The sequence below is a fragment of the Magnolia sinica genome, chromosome 2, assembly GCF_029962835.1.
Source record: "Magnolia sinica isolate HGM2019 chromosome 2, MsV1, whole genome shotgun sequence".
NCBI classification, from domain to species: Eukaryota; Viridiplantae; Streptophyta; class Magnoliopsida; order Magnoliales; family Magnoliaceae; genus Magnolia; species Magnolia sinica.
In genome coordinates, this window is record NC_080574.1 from 33,196,223 (window position 1) to 33,214,936 (window position 18,714).

At 42.4% G+C, this 18,714-nt stretch overlaps 1 protein-coding gene across 1 annotated transcript in view; it reads right to left on the reverse strand.

Moving 5' to 3' along the window:
• Nucleotides 1-18,714, reverse strand: part of LOC131236920 (uncharacterized) — a 90,984-nt gene that overhangs the window by 64,486 nt on the left and 7,784 nt on the right. Inside the window, exon 6 of the mRNA XM_058234455.1 lies at nt 18,087-18,364. Within this exon, the coding sequence (XP_058090438.1) occupies nt 18,247-18,364 (118 nt within the window). The 3' untranslated portion in view covers nt 18,087-18,246. The remainder of the gene's footprint in view (nt 1-18,086; nt 18,365-18,714) is intronic.

An 18,714-nucleotide genomic window follows, 5' to 3' on the forward strand; every position in this document is an offset into this window, starting at 1 on the left:
AGGGCTCAATACACATCTCATTGGGCCTCACACACAAAGGCCTCATACACATCATAATGGGCCTCATCATATGGGCCATATATATATATCACATTGGGCTGCACATATGGGCCACACATACATCATATCAGGCCTCACTCATGGGCCACACATATACAACACATCAAGGTGGGCCCTGCACATTCCAAATGGGCCCCATCAGATGGACAGTTTGGGTCAAACACGTACATCTCGTGGGGCCCACGTCCCATGTGGATGGTGTAAGACCCGTGTCCTAATCCGTACCATTCCATTGGCTTCCGCGGTTCTTCCGGTCAAATTCTGGCAACCTTCGCACCATATCCGGTGTTTGCGCACCATCCTAAGTCAGGTCCCATGCACCGACGTCGGTTTGATCCGAAAGTTGTATCATAGCGACCGCGTCGTCGCCGTGGTTCCAACGCCGTGACTTGCGCACCGAACCGATACCCAGACAAGAAGATGCTGATCTGCGTTTATTCCGAAGAAACATCGTGCGTTGCGGATTTCGAGGGAATCTCTACACAATTAGTCCCATCAATCAACCATAAATGCAACCATACCTCAAGTACTACAACCCATTCCCTCTTTTTTCAAAAGTCCACCCTCTTTCCACCTCACCACTCCTCTTTTTCTCATTTTCAACAACAACCATACCCCTTTTCAAAAATTTCAACCCAACCCATCACCCATCACTCCATCACCTTACCTCACCCATCCATATCTTCTTTCTCTCCCTCATTTCTCAAAATCTCCAAGCAACCCCAAGCCTCAAACGTCCAAGCTTCCTCTCCCTCTCAAGTGTGGCCCACCTTCCATCTTCCATCTACACCCTCTCATCTCTTATCCCCACCATCAAAAGTCCATCAACCTCCATCAAAGTTGAAGCTAAGGAGCATTGGAGTCTAAGGGACCAAGAAGAAGGAAGATAAGGTGGGTGATTTGCCATTATTTTAAAATTTTAGGGCCCACTTGTTGGTGGGACCCATTTGGATGTATGTGATTTAATCAAGAGGGCCCATAGTGGCGGGGTTCCTCTATCTCACCATATATCTTTCTCTATCTCTCTCTCTCTCTCTCTCTCTCTCTCTCTCTTTCTTTGTAATGGTGTGGATCCCACCAATATGTGCTACATCTACCCCATCCATCTACATCAGACGGTGTGGCCCACTCTATTGCAGGTGATGATCCACACCATCCATTGTATGGATGGACCCAATGTATTTATATATATAAAAATATATGTATATATGTTATATTTTATATAATATATATAATATAATATGTATTATATATATAATATAATATATATATTATATGCATATATGTTGGTGGGCCACATCTACGTGGGACCCACCACAGCAATGTGTTTATGCATGCCGTCCAGCGTCCCTGGATGCTGGACGTTGGCGAACAGTGCAGTGAAAATTGACATGGAGTGTACTAACGAGCTTGCAAAAGAGAAGTTTTTGGGGTAGGCCATTCAAGTAGGCCCCACCTTGATGTATAAGTTAGATCCGAGCCGTCCATCCTCTTCCTCAGATCATTCTAGGCGTTGAACCAAAAAATGAGATTTATTTGGTTTCCTGGCGGGCCATGGTATAGGAAACAGTGTTCCTACCTTTGATTAACTCCTTGATGCTCCTGTATATCTGAAAAAGCTCAATATTGGACTCTATGGGTTTGTATCGAGCCACAGGGACTGATGGCTGGTGTGGATCTTACTGAAGCGGGCCCCGCCTGGGAAAAACCGCAGAAAAACCTTTTCAAAAAAAAAAAAAAGGAAGCAGCAGCAGCAACCGCTGCCACTGGCAGGACGCCCAGGCAGCGCCTGCACTGGGCTGCCTGACGGACGGACGAGCTGGGCTCACGGCCCCTGCTTTGGGCCCCACCTTGATGTGTTTAGACCATCAGCACCGTGCATTTGCTGGGTCCCCACGGACCAGCCGTCCATCCCAAAAATCAGCCATATACGGAACTCAGGTAGGCCATACCATTTAAAATCATGTAAAGACATGCTGAACATATAAAACCAGCTAGTGGGGCCCACATGAATTTCGGATGCAGCTGAAAATTTGTCTGAACGGACAGCTAAGTGGGACCCACATAATGGATGGGCTGGATTTGTGAACCACATTTCGGTGGGCCCCACATCCACCCCAGGTTCTGGTAACCTTATAAACAGGTTAGACGTAAAAACGAACATGACGGTGGGCTCCCTGCCAGCATCACAGTGGGCTCCCTGCCCACGTAGGTTGGATGGCAAATGAATTTTACGGTGGGCCCCTCCCTGGCTGCGTGGCCCTGTGAGCAGGATGGGCGCAAATAAACATTTTGGTGGGCCCCTGGTCCACACGACCTATCAAAAGGTTGTATGGAAAACAAACATTACAGTGGGCCCTATTCAGGCCCACGTGACTTTATGAATAGATTGGATGATAATAAACATTATAATGGGCCTTAAGTTGGGTGGAAAATAAACATTATATTGGGCCTTAAGCTGGGTGGAAAATGAGCATTTTAGTGGGCCCCACTTATGTAAGTATTGTAAACTACACCCTCTATTAGTGTGGGCTCCATCATAATGTATGTGTTTCATCCAACTGCCCAACTGTTTTGGAGATAATTTAAGGCCCATTATGGAGGCCCATCTCATGCATTAGTGGTCCTTGTTGAGGCCCACCTTGATTTGTATTAGGCCCATATTATGAGGCCCATTGAGGCCCACCTTGATGTGTATTAGGCCCATATTATGAGGCCCATTGAGGCCCACCTTGATATAGAGATGGGGCTCATGTTATGTAGCCCATTTGATGAATTTGGGTCTTTGGGTCAAGGCCCAATTAGATGTACAAAAGGCCCATTACAATGTGTGATTCATGGAAGGCCATCCCTTGGGAGCAAATGTTGGTTTGATGTCCACATTGAATAGATAATGTTGGTTAAATGTCCGCATTATAACTCTCCCTAAGGCCCACTGATAGGCCCATAATTGTGGTAAGTAGGTCGTCTAGGGCCATCTCCATTATACCTAGAGCCCATCTCTTTATACATGTTTAGTATAGATCCATGATTCATGATCATTCGCACCATATGTATGCCTGATGTGAGGGTGACCGATCATAGCATATACCTTTGGATAGACTGTTTATGGGCTCCCTGATAGGCGGAGTTGCCTCATATAAGTGCATGGTATATACAGGACTGTTATGACCGATAGTGTGACTCATGCACTTGCATTTGTGTGATTGTAGTTCTGTATGCCCTAGCGACATCGTGGATGGCCTCCATAGACACATCGTGGATGACTGGGTTGGATACCGAAAATATTTGGTTCTAGCATACGAGCGCCATAGACGTCCCTGGGTGAAAATCCCTAAACCCGATGGTACCAGAGGATGACTCCAACGTCGAGACCGAGTGGATATATGAGCGCACGAGGGCCGAATACCAGGAGGCCGCGTCTCCCACTGTGTCGTGGTCGGTTGGAAAGGGGTGTGGCCTTACTCGCCCGAGGGTAGGGGCAATACTAGGCTGAGTTTGACCAGCTCGTGAATGGGTCCGCTATCGACGTGCCGGATAGGTATTGGCAGACTATTGGTCAGGCGGATAGTGAGGTTTCTTACGCTCACTTGGACTGTGCGGCTAGGAGAGCGACAGTGCCATTTGGAGTGTATTGAACCCTGGTGATTATCCAGAATGAGAACTGTACTGACACATGTTGAGGATTGGCATGCTTGAGTTACATTTCACATCGCATGGCCGTGTTATGGCCGATGGCATTCATATCTTGCACCGCATAGCCTTGGTACGGCTGATTGCATTCATGTACTCATCACCATGATTCCGCATTACTCTAACCTTGCATTTTGAGCACGCTTATATTGCCCACATACTTACACCACCCTCTAAGCTTTCTATAAGCTTATGCACGATTGATGCGTGCAGGTGACACCAGGACGCAGTCGCAGCATAGTAGCAGCAGGAGCGTGCAGCTGAGCTTCTGGAGTTTCTATCTTTTGCACTACATTGTATTTTTCCCTTTTTGTCGCATTGTACTAAAAAGTTTTTGATCATAGTGGATTTTGTAGTGGTGTTCTTATGCTTATTGTTTGTGGGTTATGCTTTTGTTATGCTCATTATGAATCAGACTGATGATTTGAAACCCCCCTTGTAGTGTCCCAGGATCGGAACCTGGTGAATGGGTGCCGGGATCCAAGAATGGGGTTCTACGGAGGCTGTCGGCGCCGGATTCGGCGATCGAAAATTTTGTGAGCCCGGTTTCCGAGTTCGGGGCGTGACAGACGGTGTGAATATACATCATATGGGCCTTACGGATGCACGGTGTGGATTAAACACATATATCACAGTAGGCTGCGGACGGACAACGTATATATAAAATACATATATCAAGGTGGACCACACACATATGGATTGTGTGGTATACAACACATCATCAAGGCAAGGGCCCACATAGTCCAAAACGGACGGACAATGTGGATGTAAGCCACATACATCACGGTCGGTTCCATACAGCACCGTTCGAATGGACGGTGTGAATATAGAATGCATACATCAAGGTGGGCCCCAACCCACAGGTGTAGCACATGTGGGTGGGTCCCACCGTCCTGCCAAGAAAAATAGATGGACGGTGTGGATTAAATCCATACATCACGGTGCGTCCCATAGTAGCACCGTCTAGATAGACGGTGTGGGGACAGAATACATACATCAAGGTGGGTCCCACCTATCCCAACCTATGGATGATGTGGATAAGACACATACATCGTGGTGGCCCATAGAGCTTGCTGACGTCAATCAACAGATGGACGGCAGGGATATAAAATATGTATAACAAGGTGGGTCCCATCCCACAAGTGTAGCACATGTAGGGTGGGCCCCACACGTCCAAAAATGGACGGATGGATAAAACATATACATCGTGATGGACCACAGAACTTGCTGACATCAACAATAGCCAGGTGTTGCTAGCCGTCCAGCAGATGGATGGCCTAGATGCAACACATGCACGAGGTGGGTCCACATGTGTGGGACCCACCAGTAGCTTGAACAAGTTGATATTTATGTTTTCTCTTCGTCTGGTGGACAGGCCAGTGGGCCTGCTGCTGGACAGTCCAGCAATGGTAGGTCCAACATATGGACGACATGGATATAATACATCATGGTGGGCCGCACACACACACACATCATCACAGATGGGCCATCATACATCATCACTAAAAGAAAAGAGAGAGAGAGAGAGAGAGAGAGGGAAGGAGAAACGTGTGATGGAGGGACCCCGCCATTATGGGTCCCTCATCAATGCATCATACACCATATATCAACATAGAAAAGAAATCTGAATAGCAACATAACATAAAAATCTGAGGTGGGGACACCATCCCCACCATGCAAATCAAGGATCTAGATGACCCTTAAATGCATGGATTAGAGTAGAAATCATCATGGTGGGGTCCATGAAGAATGGATCCACCATGGGTCATGTATGCAAGAAGATGGGCCAAGGGCTACATCAAGGAGATCATGGAGGATCTCCGCCATGAAGTGATGGGTCCTTCAAGTCCCCAAGCAAATGAAAGAAAGAAATCTAAAGGAGGGGATGAAATCTAATGCTAAAGTTCACCCACCTTCAAATCTAGGGCTTCTTCTTCCACCAATGGCTTCCAATTCTCCAAGGGGACAAGATTCAATGGCTGAGATGGTCTCTTGATGGTTAGATTGAGAAAATTAGAGAAAGGAAGTGGCTGAAAATTTTGGGAGCTCTCTTTTCTTGCTAGCAATGAAGGAAATGGGAAATGAAAGAGAGAGGGAGAGAGATAAGAGAGAGAGAGAGAGAGATAAGAGAGAGAAAAATGCAATGATTGCCTAGCTCTATTAGCTAGGCAATGATGATAGGTGTAAGGCATGCTCTCATGGGGAAGAGAAAGAGATCATGGACTAGGGGCTAGGTAGCTAGGGTAAGGTGAGATCATCCTCATAATAGCCTAGGGAAATGTGTCATGGGTTAGGTGGGTCGCGCAACGTGCGGTCCACGGCCATGATCATGCACGGCCCACATCTTATGATGTAGATGTCGGATTGGCGCACGAGATGCGGCGTTGGAACCGCGGTAACGACGCGGTCGCAATGGCACATGTCTCGGGCTGGGTCGACTCGGTTTGACAGGGTGCACGCGCAAATACAATTTATGGGTCGCAGGTCGCTGGAATTCAATCAGGAGGACCGCGAGATCCTACAGAACAGAATGAACACTAGGACATAGGCCTGACACCTCCTTGTACTTATTTTTCAAAGCTTGCAACTTGACTTGTACATCTGCATGAACGCCTATAATTCGGTGTGCATGTGTTCTATTGTAATGCTCATGCCCGGGAGCTTAGGCAAAGGGATTAAGTCAAATGTGTAGCGGGGCACTTGACCATAATCAATTTAAAATGGAGACTTTTCTATCAAGTGGTTCACCATATTGTTGAATGCAAACTCCACTTGAGATAAGACCAAATCACACTGCTTTCACTTAAAACCTAAAATACATTGGAGGAGGTTTCCTAACATGTGATTCACAACTTGAATCTACCTATCGGTCAGCAGGTGGTAGGCATTACCGAACTGAAGCCACATACCTAACTGATTCCACGAAGTCCGCTATAAGTGGCTAATGAACTTCATGTCATGGTCAGAAGTAATGGTCTTGGGAACCCCGTGTGGGCACACAACCTCTTTGAAGAATATATTTGCCACGTGTGTTGCATCGATGATCTTCTTAGATGAGATAAAGTGTGTCATATTTAAGAAACGATCTATCACCATGAACACCAAATCCATACCGTGTTGTATTCATGAGAGACCAACCATGAAGTCCATAGATAAGTCCTCCCATGGGCTGTCGTGCACAGGTAATGTGGTATAGAGGCCCATATTCTGAGATTATCCCTTGGAGATCTAACAAACATGACAGCGCTATACCGCTTTACCCACGTCACGTACCAATTGTTGCCATTAATACCATTTCTCAACAAGAGCCCACGTCTTGTCTCAATTAAGATGTCAACCAAGGCAACTTCCATATAGCTCTTGGATAATCTACTCCTTCAAAGAACTTTAGGAGATGAACAATTGATTCCCTTTAAAGAGGAAACCGTCTTGCATATGTAGGTCACTAGGATGACCATCTTAGTACCTCATCCTTGCATCATTGAAGTCCTCATCCTCGGCATACAACTCTTTGAGATAGTAAAAGCTGACCACCTCATTGCTCATTGTAAGCAGTAGTGATGCACGATGACTAAGGGTATCAGGCATCTTGTTCTACTGCCATGACTTGTGCTTCATAACCAACATAAATTCCAGCAAAAATGAAACCCATCTAGCATGCACACGGTTCACATTAGCCTAACTATTAATAAACTTTAAGACTTGATGATCAGTGTAAAGAACAAACTCTCTCTGAATCAAATAATACCACCAATGTCTCAGCGCTTGAACCAATGCGTATAGCTCAAACTCAAATATCAACTATTTCTTTTGGGCTTCACTGAGCTTTTCGTTGTAGAAGGCTACTGGCCCGCCTTCCTATGATAAAACTCCTCTAATTCTGATATATGAGGCATCACACTCAACCTCAAGTAGCTTGTCGAAACTGGGAAGAATCAAGACCAGTGTTGTGGACAATCTATGCTTGATTTCCACAAAGCTCTTGTTAGCCTCATCGGTTCACTAAAACGAACCTTTTTTCGTGCGATTTGTAGTGGGTGCAACCATAGTGCTAAAATTCTATATGAATCAATGATAGAATGTCGACAACCCATAAAACTCCTTACTTCATTAATGTTTGTTAGAATCGGTCATTCCTTGATGGCTCGCACCTTTTTATCGTCCACACGGATGCTCGTGGACATCACAACAATTCCTAAGAACAATAAGTTGTCTATTAAAAAATTGCACTTCTTCAAGTTATGGTACAACTTGTTAATTGTCAAGACCTTTAACACTTGAGATATTTCATGTGCTTCCTTTCACCCTAACTATATATCGGGATATCATCAAAATATACTACCATAAACTAGCGAATGAACAGCTTCAACACTTGATTTATCAGACTCATAAAAGTGCTCGGTATGCTTGATAGACCGAAGAGCATGACAAGCCACTCATATAACCCTTCCTTAATCTTGAATTCTGTTTTTTACTCACCACCAAGCCGGATACGAATCTGATGGTACTCACTCCTCTGATCTAGTTTAGAGAACATGTTGACACCCTTTGCATATCAAGCATATCGTCCAACCACGGTATTGGGAACCGATATTTAATGGTAATCTTATTAACTGCCTGGCTATTGACACACATGTGCCAGCTCCTATATTTCTTCAGCATTAATTAAGCTGACACGACGAATAAGCTCATGCTCTCTCTTAGAACACTCTTACAGATCAATTCATCTACCTGCCCCTAAAGTATCTCATACACTTTCGGACGGATCCGATCATGAGGGTGGTTGGGCAAGCCATCAATAGTATCCACAAATCTAAGTCCTAAAATAAGATTCCTTAGCCATAATGCACAAGTCATGGCCTCAAAGCATGCCAAAAACTCAACTTCCATGTTAGAAGAAGCACTAATCAATTGTTTTATGTTCCTTCATGAAATCACTCCATCAACTAATAAAATACATATCCAGAAGTCGATTTCTTGCTTTCTTGGCATTCAGTAAAGTTTAAATCCAAATATTCGATCACATCCAATTGATCGGTCCTTTTTATATATAAGCTTCTAATTTTTCATTCATTATAGGTACCATATTGCTTTCTTTATAGCTTTCTAACATTTTTATCGAGATTACTCCTGTATATTTCTAACATACCGATTGCAAAACTAATGTCAAGGTATGTACATGTCTAGATTACCACAGACCTCTAACTACGAAACTATATGTAATTTTTTGTCATTCTGTTACATTTTAAAGTTATTTTTAGAATACTACAACAGGTTAACCTTATCACTTTTCATGATCGACGTTATATCAATAGATGAGCAATTCTACATGTCATATGTCATAAAACTCTTTCGATATAGATCTTTTGAAATAGCCTACCCACACATAAAAATTTATCGCGTGATCTCTTGATGTCAAACCTAAAAGCCGCCTTATCCATATCTTCATTTTAAGGTTCTTAATTAATGAGAAGTGACTTGGTTTTATATAAGAATTTCAAGTCAATATTTTCAATAGAATATCATCCACACAATTCCAAGAATATAAACTTACTTCCATTGCCCTTTAGGTATTTACACCAATAAACAATGTTTTCCTGAAATCTAAAGGAGGTGATGATATAATTAAATTTAAGATATCATTTTCGAGAAGCTTATTTAAATTATTATATTGATTTCTTAAGTCTACGCACTAAATATGTTGTTAGGAGATGTCTTTTATCTTCTGGGACGCTCGACCGGTCAAGCGGGCAGCTCGACCAGTCGAGGATCCACTCGACTAGTTGAGCCCGCTCGACTCAAAGTCCAGTGAGCACATGTTTTGAGTGTCCAGGATGCTCAACCAATCGAGGGGATGGCTCGACCGATCCAGCGGGTTGCTCGACCAGTCGAGGCTCTCCTTCGACTAGTCGAGGTTACGCAGATCTTGCGCTGACTGCGTAAATTTGAGGCGGTTTCCGAACTTTTCCAAAGGAGGTGCGTAAGTGGAGTTTCCTAAACTATAAATAGGGGTCCCTAGGGTTATTCTAAATTATTCTAAGGCTTTCTAAAAGTTTTCCAAGGGTTCCTAAGAAGGTTTTAAAGTTATCAAAAGGTGTAGCAAGGGTGAGATTCGAGGTTGTTCAAATCGGGTAAGTCCTTTATCTTGTAATTTCTATTTCATAGTAGATTTCTGTCACTTTGTGCCGTGGTTTTTTCTCACAAGGGTTTTCCACGTTAAATCATTGTGTTCTCTTGTGATTGCTTGACATTATTAGATTGTTATCCTAGATCTAGATCTGTGTGATTTCGTAGCACAAATCCCCAATAAGTGGTATCAGAGCAATCGTTGGGGCACAGATCTGAATCTGCAGGATTAGTAATAATGGGAAACAGCAAGTTTGATATTGAAAAGTACTCAGGAAAAAATAATTTTAAGTTAAAGATGATTAGCCTGTTAACCAATCAAGGCGAGATTAAGACTCTTGAGGAGCGAAAATCTACCATAAAGATGATGAATGCGAAAACCTTGATAATAATACTTTAGCCTTTATCTATTTATGTCTCATGGATGAGGTTCTCTATAATGTTTTGAGGGAGAAAACTACGGCTAGTTTGTGGGCGAAGTTAGAGAACATTTATGAAAAGAAGTCATCTGAAAATCGCCTACACTTGAAGCTACAGTGTTATACCTTCAAGATGGCAGAGGGTGGAGATCTAGAAGCCCATATCAACAACTTTAATAAATTGATGTGCAAATTGTAGGATATGGAGGAAGTGGTCAAAGATGAGGAACAAGAATGTATATTGTTGAATTCTTTTCCTACATCATATGAGTCTTTCTGGGACACGATGTGCACTACAAATAAAATCCTAAGTGTTGACACTATTATCTCAACCCTTCAAGGGAAGACTATGAGAAAGCTAAACGGTGACATAGGGGCATCTCCCGATGCACTGATTACGAGGGGTAGAGATTCTGAGCGTGGTACAGGATCTTCAAGACCTAGATCCAAATCCAAGGGTAAGGGCAAATGAAAATTAAAATGTTGGAATTGTGGGTTGTCTGGACACATGAAGAAGGATTGTATGAATTCTAAAGCGAAGAAAGAAAATTCAGCGGCTTCTTCCAAGGAGGCCAATGTTGTCATATCTGATGAAGAAACAAGTGGTGGTGATGTTCTGTCTGTGTCCATGATCGGACATGTTCACGACAATCATGCAGATGAGTGGATCCTAGACACAGGAGCATCATATCACATGACTCCTTATCGGAGTTGGTTCGCCAGTTATAGAGAATGCGATGGTGGACAAGTTTTTATGGGCAATGACAATGCCTGTAATGTTGTGGTTATTGGTACGGTGAGCATCAAGATGTTTGATGGGATGGAGCATACCTTGACTAATGTCAGGCACGTTCCTGATATGAAGAAAAGTCTGATTTCTCTCAATGCACTCGAGGCTATAGGGTGCAAGTTCACCGGTATTAATGGTGTCCTTAAAGTTTCAAAAGGGGCACTCGTGGTTATGAGAGCGCAAAGGTACGAAAACCTTTACAAGTTGATTGGGAGCACTTCAGCAGGTGGAGTGGCAGCAGCTATTGCAGACTCTACGTTTCTACGTATGTGGCATGCTTATCTGAGCCACATGAGCAAGCGGGGCATGAAGGTACTTGATCAATGTTTGGTTCCAGCTTTTAAAATTTTTGATTTAGATATATGCTAGCATTGTATATATAGTAAACAATCTAGATTATTTTTTAAATCTGAAAAATATGTTTGTAAGGAAGTGCTTGATTTTGTGCACTCTAACATATGGGGGTCATCGCCAGCAGTTTCGATTGGGAGGTCATCATGGTTTGTTTCATTCATTGACAACTACTCCAGAAAAGTTTGGGTTTACTTCATGAAACGTAAATCTGAAGTTTTCACCATATTCAAACAATGGAAGGTAATGGTGGAAAAACAGTCAGGGTGAAAAATAAAGGTTTTAAGGACTGACAATGGTGCAGAATTTACTTTCACTGAGTTTAATGAGTATTGCAAGGATGAAGGGATCATCAGGCACAACACAGTGTGCCACACGCTCGAGCAAAATGGCGTGGCTGAGCGAATAAATCGGACTCTCTTGGAGAGGGCCAAATGCATGTTAAGTAATGCTGCGTTGGGCAATGACCTATGGACTGAGGCCGTTAACACGGCTTGTTATTTAGTGAACCGGTCTCTTTCAATGGCAATTGAATGTAAAATTCCAAAGGTAGTATGAAGTGGTCAGAAAATTGACTACTCAAATCTATGCATATTTGGTTGTGAGGCTTACTCTCACGTACCGTCAGTTGAGAGAGATAAGCTAGACTATAGAGCTAAAAAATATATCTTTATTGGTTATGATATTGGTGTGAAAGGTTACAGGTTATTCAATAAAGTCACACGCAAGGTCATCACTAGCTGTGACATCAGATTCGATGAAAGCTCCCTATTTGGCAAGAATGACCAAAAGGAGCAAGATGAACCAGAAAGGGTGATCGTAGACGTCCAGATTAACATAGATAATACTCAAGCAGAGACAGGTGCGAAGATAGAGGTACAGGATCAGGTGGAGCAGTCATTTGTGAGAAGAAATCCACTGCGTGATCGCAAGTTACTGGCAAGAGATAGGGACGACTCTAATATTGCATATGCCCTCGTTACAGATGAGGGGGATCCGTCTACTATTCAAGAGACTCTTGATGAGCCTAATGTAGAAAAGTGGAAGGCGTCTATGGACAATGAGATGGACTCGTTGCATAAAAATCACACATGGGAGCTAGTGGAGCTTCCAATGGGCCAAAAATGATTGGATGCAAGTGGTTATTCAAAAGGAAACATGATAGATATAAAGTAAGGTTGGTAGCGAATGGTTATGCTCAGAGAGAAGGAATCGACTTCACAGAGATATTCGCCAGTAGTTAAGTAGGTGTCTATCAGATTCGTGTTTGTGTTGGTTGCCCAATACGATCTCGAGCTGGAACAGATGGATGTTAAGACTGCATTCCTGCATGGGAAGTTGGAAGAGCAGATCTACATGAAGCAACTAGAGGGCTACGAAGTTAAAGGGGCAGAGAAAAAGGTTTGCACGTTAATGAGGTCGTTGTACAGCCTGAAACAGTCGCCTAGGCAGTGGTATAAGAAATTTGACTCTTTCATGGTGAGTCAGAAATTTACTCGGAGTGAATACGATCACTGTGTCATTACAAGACATTGAGTGATGGAAAATCCATCATCCTAGTACTGTATGTTGATGATATGCTGATCGCTTGTCATAATATATCTAAAATCAACGTACTGAAGACTCAGTTATCAGGGACATTCAAGATGAAAGATCTGAGGGCTACAAAGAGGATTCTCGGCATAGATATTCATAGAGATAGGAAGAAGAGCAGGCTTTGGCTATCACTAGCAGAATACCTTGAAAATGTATTGATCAAGTATAGGATGGACTAAGCAAAGCCGATAAGCGTTCCCCACGCGGCTCACTTTAAGCTTTCCTCAAAACAATGTCCTAAATCAGATGAGGAAAAGAAGGTTATGTCTCATGTGCCTTATTCGAATGCGGTTGGCAGTTTAATGTATGTCATGGTCTATACGAGACCAGATATTTCACAGGTAGTCGGTGTTATGAGCAGATATATGTTAAATCTTGGCAAGCAACATTCGGAAGCAGTGAAATGGCTACTTCGATATATTTGAGGTACGAAAGACTATGTCTTAACTTTTAAGAAAACAGGGACAAAGTTAGTAGGGTATGTGGATTCCGACTACGTAGGCAGTATAGATTCCAGGAAGTCTACTTCAGGATACTTGTTTGTACTATCGAGTGGAGCAATCAGTTGGATGTCGAAGCTTCAGTTCGTGGTGGCTCTTTCCACGACCGAAGCAGAATATATGGTAGTGACGGAAGCGTTTAAAGGTGTTTGGCTCAGGGGCATGATAAATTAGTTAGGACTTCAGCAGGAGGCTGTGGCGATTAACTGTGATAGTGAGAGCGCTATCAATTTCGCTAAAAATTCTATTTATCACTCACGTACTAAACACATTGATGTTCGTCATCACTTTATCCGACAGGTACTTGAGGAAGGAGGCGTAACACTAGAGAAGGTTCATACCAGCGTGAATCCAACAGACATGCTCACCAAAGTCGTTCCTAAAGAAAAGTTCAAGTTCTGTGCAACTTCTCTGAGATTGACGATGGCGTAAAAGAAGAATGGAGTGTGCACGAGAAGCATTGATTGAAGCTATAATACGATGCAGGGATAAGAGAAGAGGTCAAGAAGCTACACGGTTGAAGATTGAAGACATGGTGGAGATTGTTGTCGGAAGATGTCTTCTATCTTATGGGATGCTTGACCAGTTGAGGGTCCACTCGACCAATCGAGCCCGCTCGACTTAAAGTCCAGTAAGCATATGTTTTGGGTGTCCGGGATGCTCGGCCAATCGAGGGGATGACCCGATCGGTCGAGCGGGTTGCTCGACCAATCGAGGCCCTCCTTCGACTAGTCGAGGTTACGCAGATCCTGCGTGGGCTGCGTAAATTTGAGGCGATTTTTAGACTTTTCCAAAGGAAGTGCGTAAGTGGAGTTTCCTAAACTATAAATAGAGGTCCCTAGGGCTATTCTAAAGTATTCTAAGGCTTTTTAAAAGTTTTCCAAGGGTTCCTAAGAGGGTTTTAGGTTATCAAAGGGTGTAGTAAGGGTGAGATTCGAGGTTGTTCAAATCGGATAAGTCCTCTATCTTGTAATTTCTATTTCATAGTAGATTTCTGTCGCTTTGTGCCGTGGTTTTTTCCCGCAAGGGTTTTCCACATTAAATCTTTGTGTTCTCTTATGATTGCTTGACGATATTAGATTGCTATCCTATATCTAGATCTGTGTGATTCCGTAGAACAAATCCCCAACAAAATATTCTTGGTCATTTACCAAAAAACATTTGGGTTGTTTTATTAAAGTTTCTTATTCTAAATTCAATTAAAATACTGTTTTCACTTCAGTCTAATGTAGCTTAAGATGAAAATGAGCCACCAACTCCATGAATATTTTAAGTGAATCATTTTTAGAGACATAAGAAAATCTCTTTATAATTAATTCTTAGAGTTGAGTATATCATTTTACTACTAGTTTGGCTTTAGATCATCTGAAGTTTTCCTAGGTGCTAAATATGGAATATTACATAGCTAGGGAGAATAGTGCATAGCTAGAAGAAAGATCCTAGGTGCTAAATATAGGATATTACATAGCTAGATATTTACAATCTAATACCTTTCCCATGACTAGGATCATATAAATAAATGACACATTGTTGGGAAATAATTTATTTTCCGTGAAGTTTAATGTACAATGGTAACATTTTTGGTGGGGAAATGGCGTAGCAGAATCAAACGGGTAAGAAAGAAAAATACAGCAATAGTTCCCATAAATTTGAGAAATTCATCTATATCTAGAGGTATCCTATTCAAGTGAATTTTTTTGTGCATTACTTATCTATCATGAGTCCCACCATATCATCGTTTTGCATCACTGAACCCTGGGCCTCACTTGTTTATAGCCTCTAGGGCCCATATATGTGAATAAACCTAAGGTTTTAAGGTATTAAATAATGCTCTGGGACTACTACTGATGCAGAGCGGGATGCAGACAATTTCATGGCCAACATGGACCAGAGAAAGCCCGATTAGAGGCGAAAGTGATCCGGATCGTCAGAACCTTAAAACAGGCATCTCTTGCAAACCGAAATGACTTATTGGACATACCATATATGATTTTGGGTAGGAGAAGCTACTTTAGCCAACCAACCCGCTACACTGGGTTGCCCATGCTGAATTTGCGAGATTACATCAGATGACGGCCGAAAATCCATTTTATTTCCATTTTTACTATTTATAGTAATTTTAGTTCTATCATAACTTTTGATGAGTTGTGTCCAACATGAATAGTGCTTAAAAATTTTAGGAGAATAATATGGTTAAGATAAACAGGACACTTACTATTTTTGGCCAAAAACCATGAAGTCTAGTAGAAATCATGACCGTCTATGAATAGTAAGTTTACTATTTAGTAAGTCATGATTTTAGAGAGTTTGAGTTGGAGAAAGATTCTGAAACTTCTTTCTAGGTTTCATATCGCTATTTAAGGAATTGTAAACTCGTTTTTATCATCAATCAATTTATTTCTAATTTATTTAGAATTTATTTATTTATTTTTAATCTCTCCTCATGGATTCGAGGAATCCCTCTAAGGAGTTATGAGAAACTCATGGATTCGGAGAAATTATTCTTTGAAGACGGTGATCGATCTCATCACGCCCATTCCTGCGTCAACTACAGTAATGATTTAGAAGACTAATTAAAAGGTTAGTGCAGGGTCAGCAACCGCTAGATGAGTAAAGTATATTAGGATAGATTGAAAATAGATTGAAGAGGCTATTCACTGCATCCAATATGGCTTACGGGTGCAAAGATTCATCCCACTCATCATGAGGGTTACACCATTTCCCTGGCCCAAAATCAAGCCTGTCCACTGATCATGTAACCTACATGTATGGTCCTATCTCTTCTATCTTCAATTCATATAAGGGTGATCCGCCCAATCCGTGAATAAGCCTGATTTATTGGGCTAGGACATGTTCAAGATGATCCCCACCTAATGAGTGGCCATTATATTGCACACATGCAATGTTGGCACATGTGCCACCACAAACATTTCATTGTAGAAAAAGGAACAGACTAATACTCCCACAGTGACTTCAGTCTCTCCTATGTAAAGCAGATGTTCACGATCATAATAGATCTTGCCGTTCGATCAGTGGACCATTGGCAGCTAACGAAATTGCAGCCATTAACACGCCTGCAGGAAAAGAGATTGAAGAGGTGAAATCGCATCACACATGCCGAAGCTAGGAAGAATTGTGGCTAGGATCCATTATGGGGTTTTCTCAGGCAAGGATCAGCCAACACCAAAGGCTGCCCAAAACACCTGGCTTGTGTCTAAGGTATTTTTTTCACTTTGTGGTGGCTTTCAATTTGATCTAAGTTACCCTTTTTTCAAGGTCAACCCCTCTGAAACGGAGCTGACCTTTATGACAACGGACTCTAGTCTCTAGCCCCATGTTCAGTAGCCCTTTTCAGCCAATGTCACAGCTTGTACTCTCATCGCAGGCTCTGATACCATTTGCTAAAAGCCAAACTGACAAACTTCATTAAGCTAGGCTACTAGACCAATGGGGAACCTGGCAGGATGGCACCTTGAGCCTTTATATATATATATATATATATATGGGAAAAGGTACTATGCGCTCGACCTCACTATAAGCTCCCGTGAGTTCAAGCTGTGTGGGCCCCATCGTGATGCGTGTCGACCATCAACACCGTGCATTTGATGGGTCCCCTTTAAATTATGAGATATCCCAAAAATCAGCCGTGTACAGAACTCAGGTGGGCCATACCATCTAAAATCATGTGAAGACACCGTTAAAACATATAAAAGCACTTGGTGGGGCCCACCTGAAAATTGCATGCATCTGAAACTTGGTCGGAACCCTCATCCAAGTGGGACACACATAATGGATGGGCTGGATTTGCAAACCACATCTCGGTGGGCCCAAAAATTGATTATGAATGTTTTAATAGTGCACGGCCCCTCTCCACTTCTGTATGTGGTGTGGCCCAAAACAAGTCACAGATTGACTTGATTTTTGAGACCTAGGCCCACGATGGAATGGTGCATCTGACTGATGGGGTAGATGTTCGAAACGCATCACAGTGGGGCCCACGAGCGCATTGTAACTTTTCCCTATATATATATATATATAATATATAAAAGCTATAGATTGATTTCCAACCTAACCCACATTGTAGACCATTAATTCAGATGATAATCAATTCATATAAGAAGAACAAAACCAGAAAAATGAAACAGGGGAACAGAATATTCAGAAGAATATGACACTGCGCCCAGCTGCTGGAGAAGAATATGGCTGGCACCTTGAACCTACCACACCCTATCAACTCAGTGTAATAAAGTGTCCTGCGATTCTTTACTGAAATCACTTGGAAAACAACATGTACACTGCAGAATAACTATTCCTCTGCTATCTTTACCCTTGGCCGTGAACCTCCTTTGGATTGTAGATTATCCACAATTGCAAAATCAGTTGGACTATAACGTCTACCATGCCAAAATGGAGATTAATATAAGACCTAATTTCGGGGAATCTCTATGCATAGGGACACTATAACTCATCACCTCTTTCCTTGAAATTCCATACATAAACGGAGGTCCATTTCATTTAAAAAAAAAAAAACTTGTTTCATTTACACAAAACCTTGTACAATAAATAGAAAGGAGAAGACTTTTATCTTTTCTTGGCCTTACCTTTTCTCTTTTGCCTAGAGTTGTTATTTTCCTTAGCCCTGTTGCCCTTGCCTTGGTTGCTTGGACCAGATGTCTCTGGTACCGTATCCTCCACATGATTTTCCCTTTCCTTAGTTGCTCTGACCATGGTCACTCAAGGTAGATGTAGCAGGGTGCTCCTCCAGGGTGTTTTCGTCACTTGGTAAAAATAACTGGTCGGTATTGAACCTCAACCCTTTAACTCTCTCCCTGTGGGGAATCCAACCCATCTACCATTTTAGTCACATAATTTTAGAGGGTGAGTCCAACAATCAAGCAGATCCAACAGTCACGGTAGTCAGTATTGAATGCTGACCGTTGAACTCTCTAGCTGAGCAATTCAACCCGTCCATCATTTTAGACACGTAAATTTAGAAAGTGGGCTCAAATACCAGGCAGATCCAACACTCAAGTAGACCACACAACACGAAATAGTTGGTATTGAACAACCACCAATGAAACATTAGTGAGGTAGTTGTGGGCCCACAGAAGTTTTGGATCAGGATACTGTGTTAGGGTTTTTAGTTCATCCTAGTGGAAATGACATTATGACCAGTTTG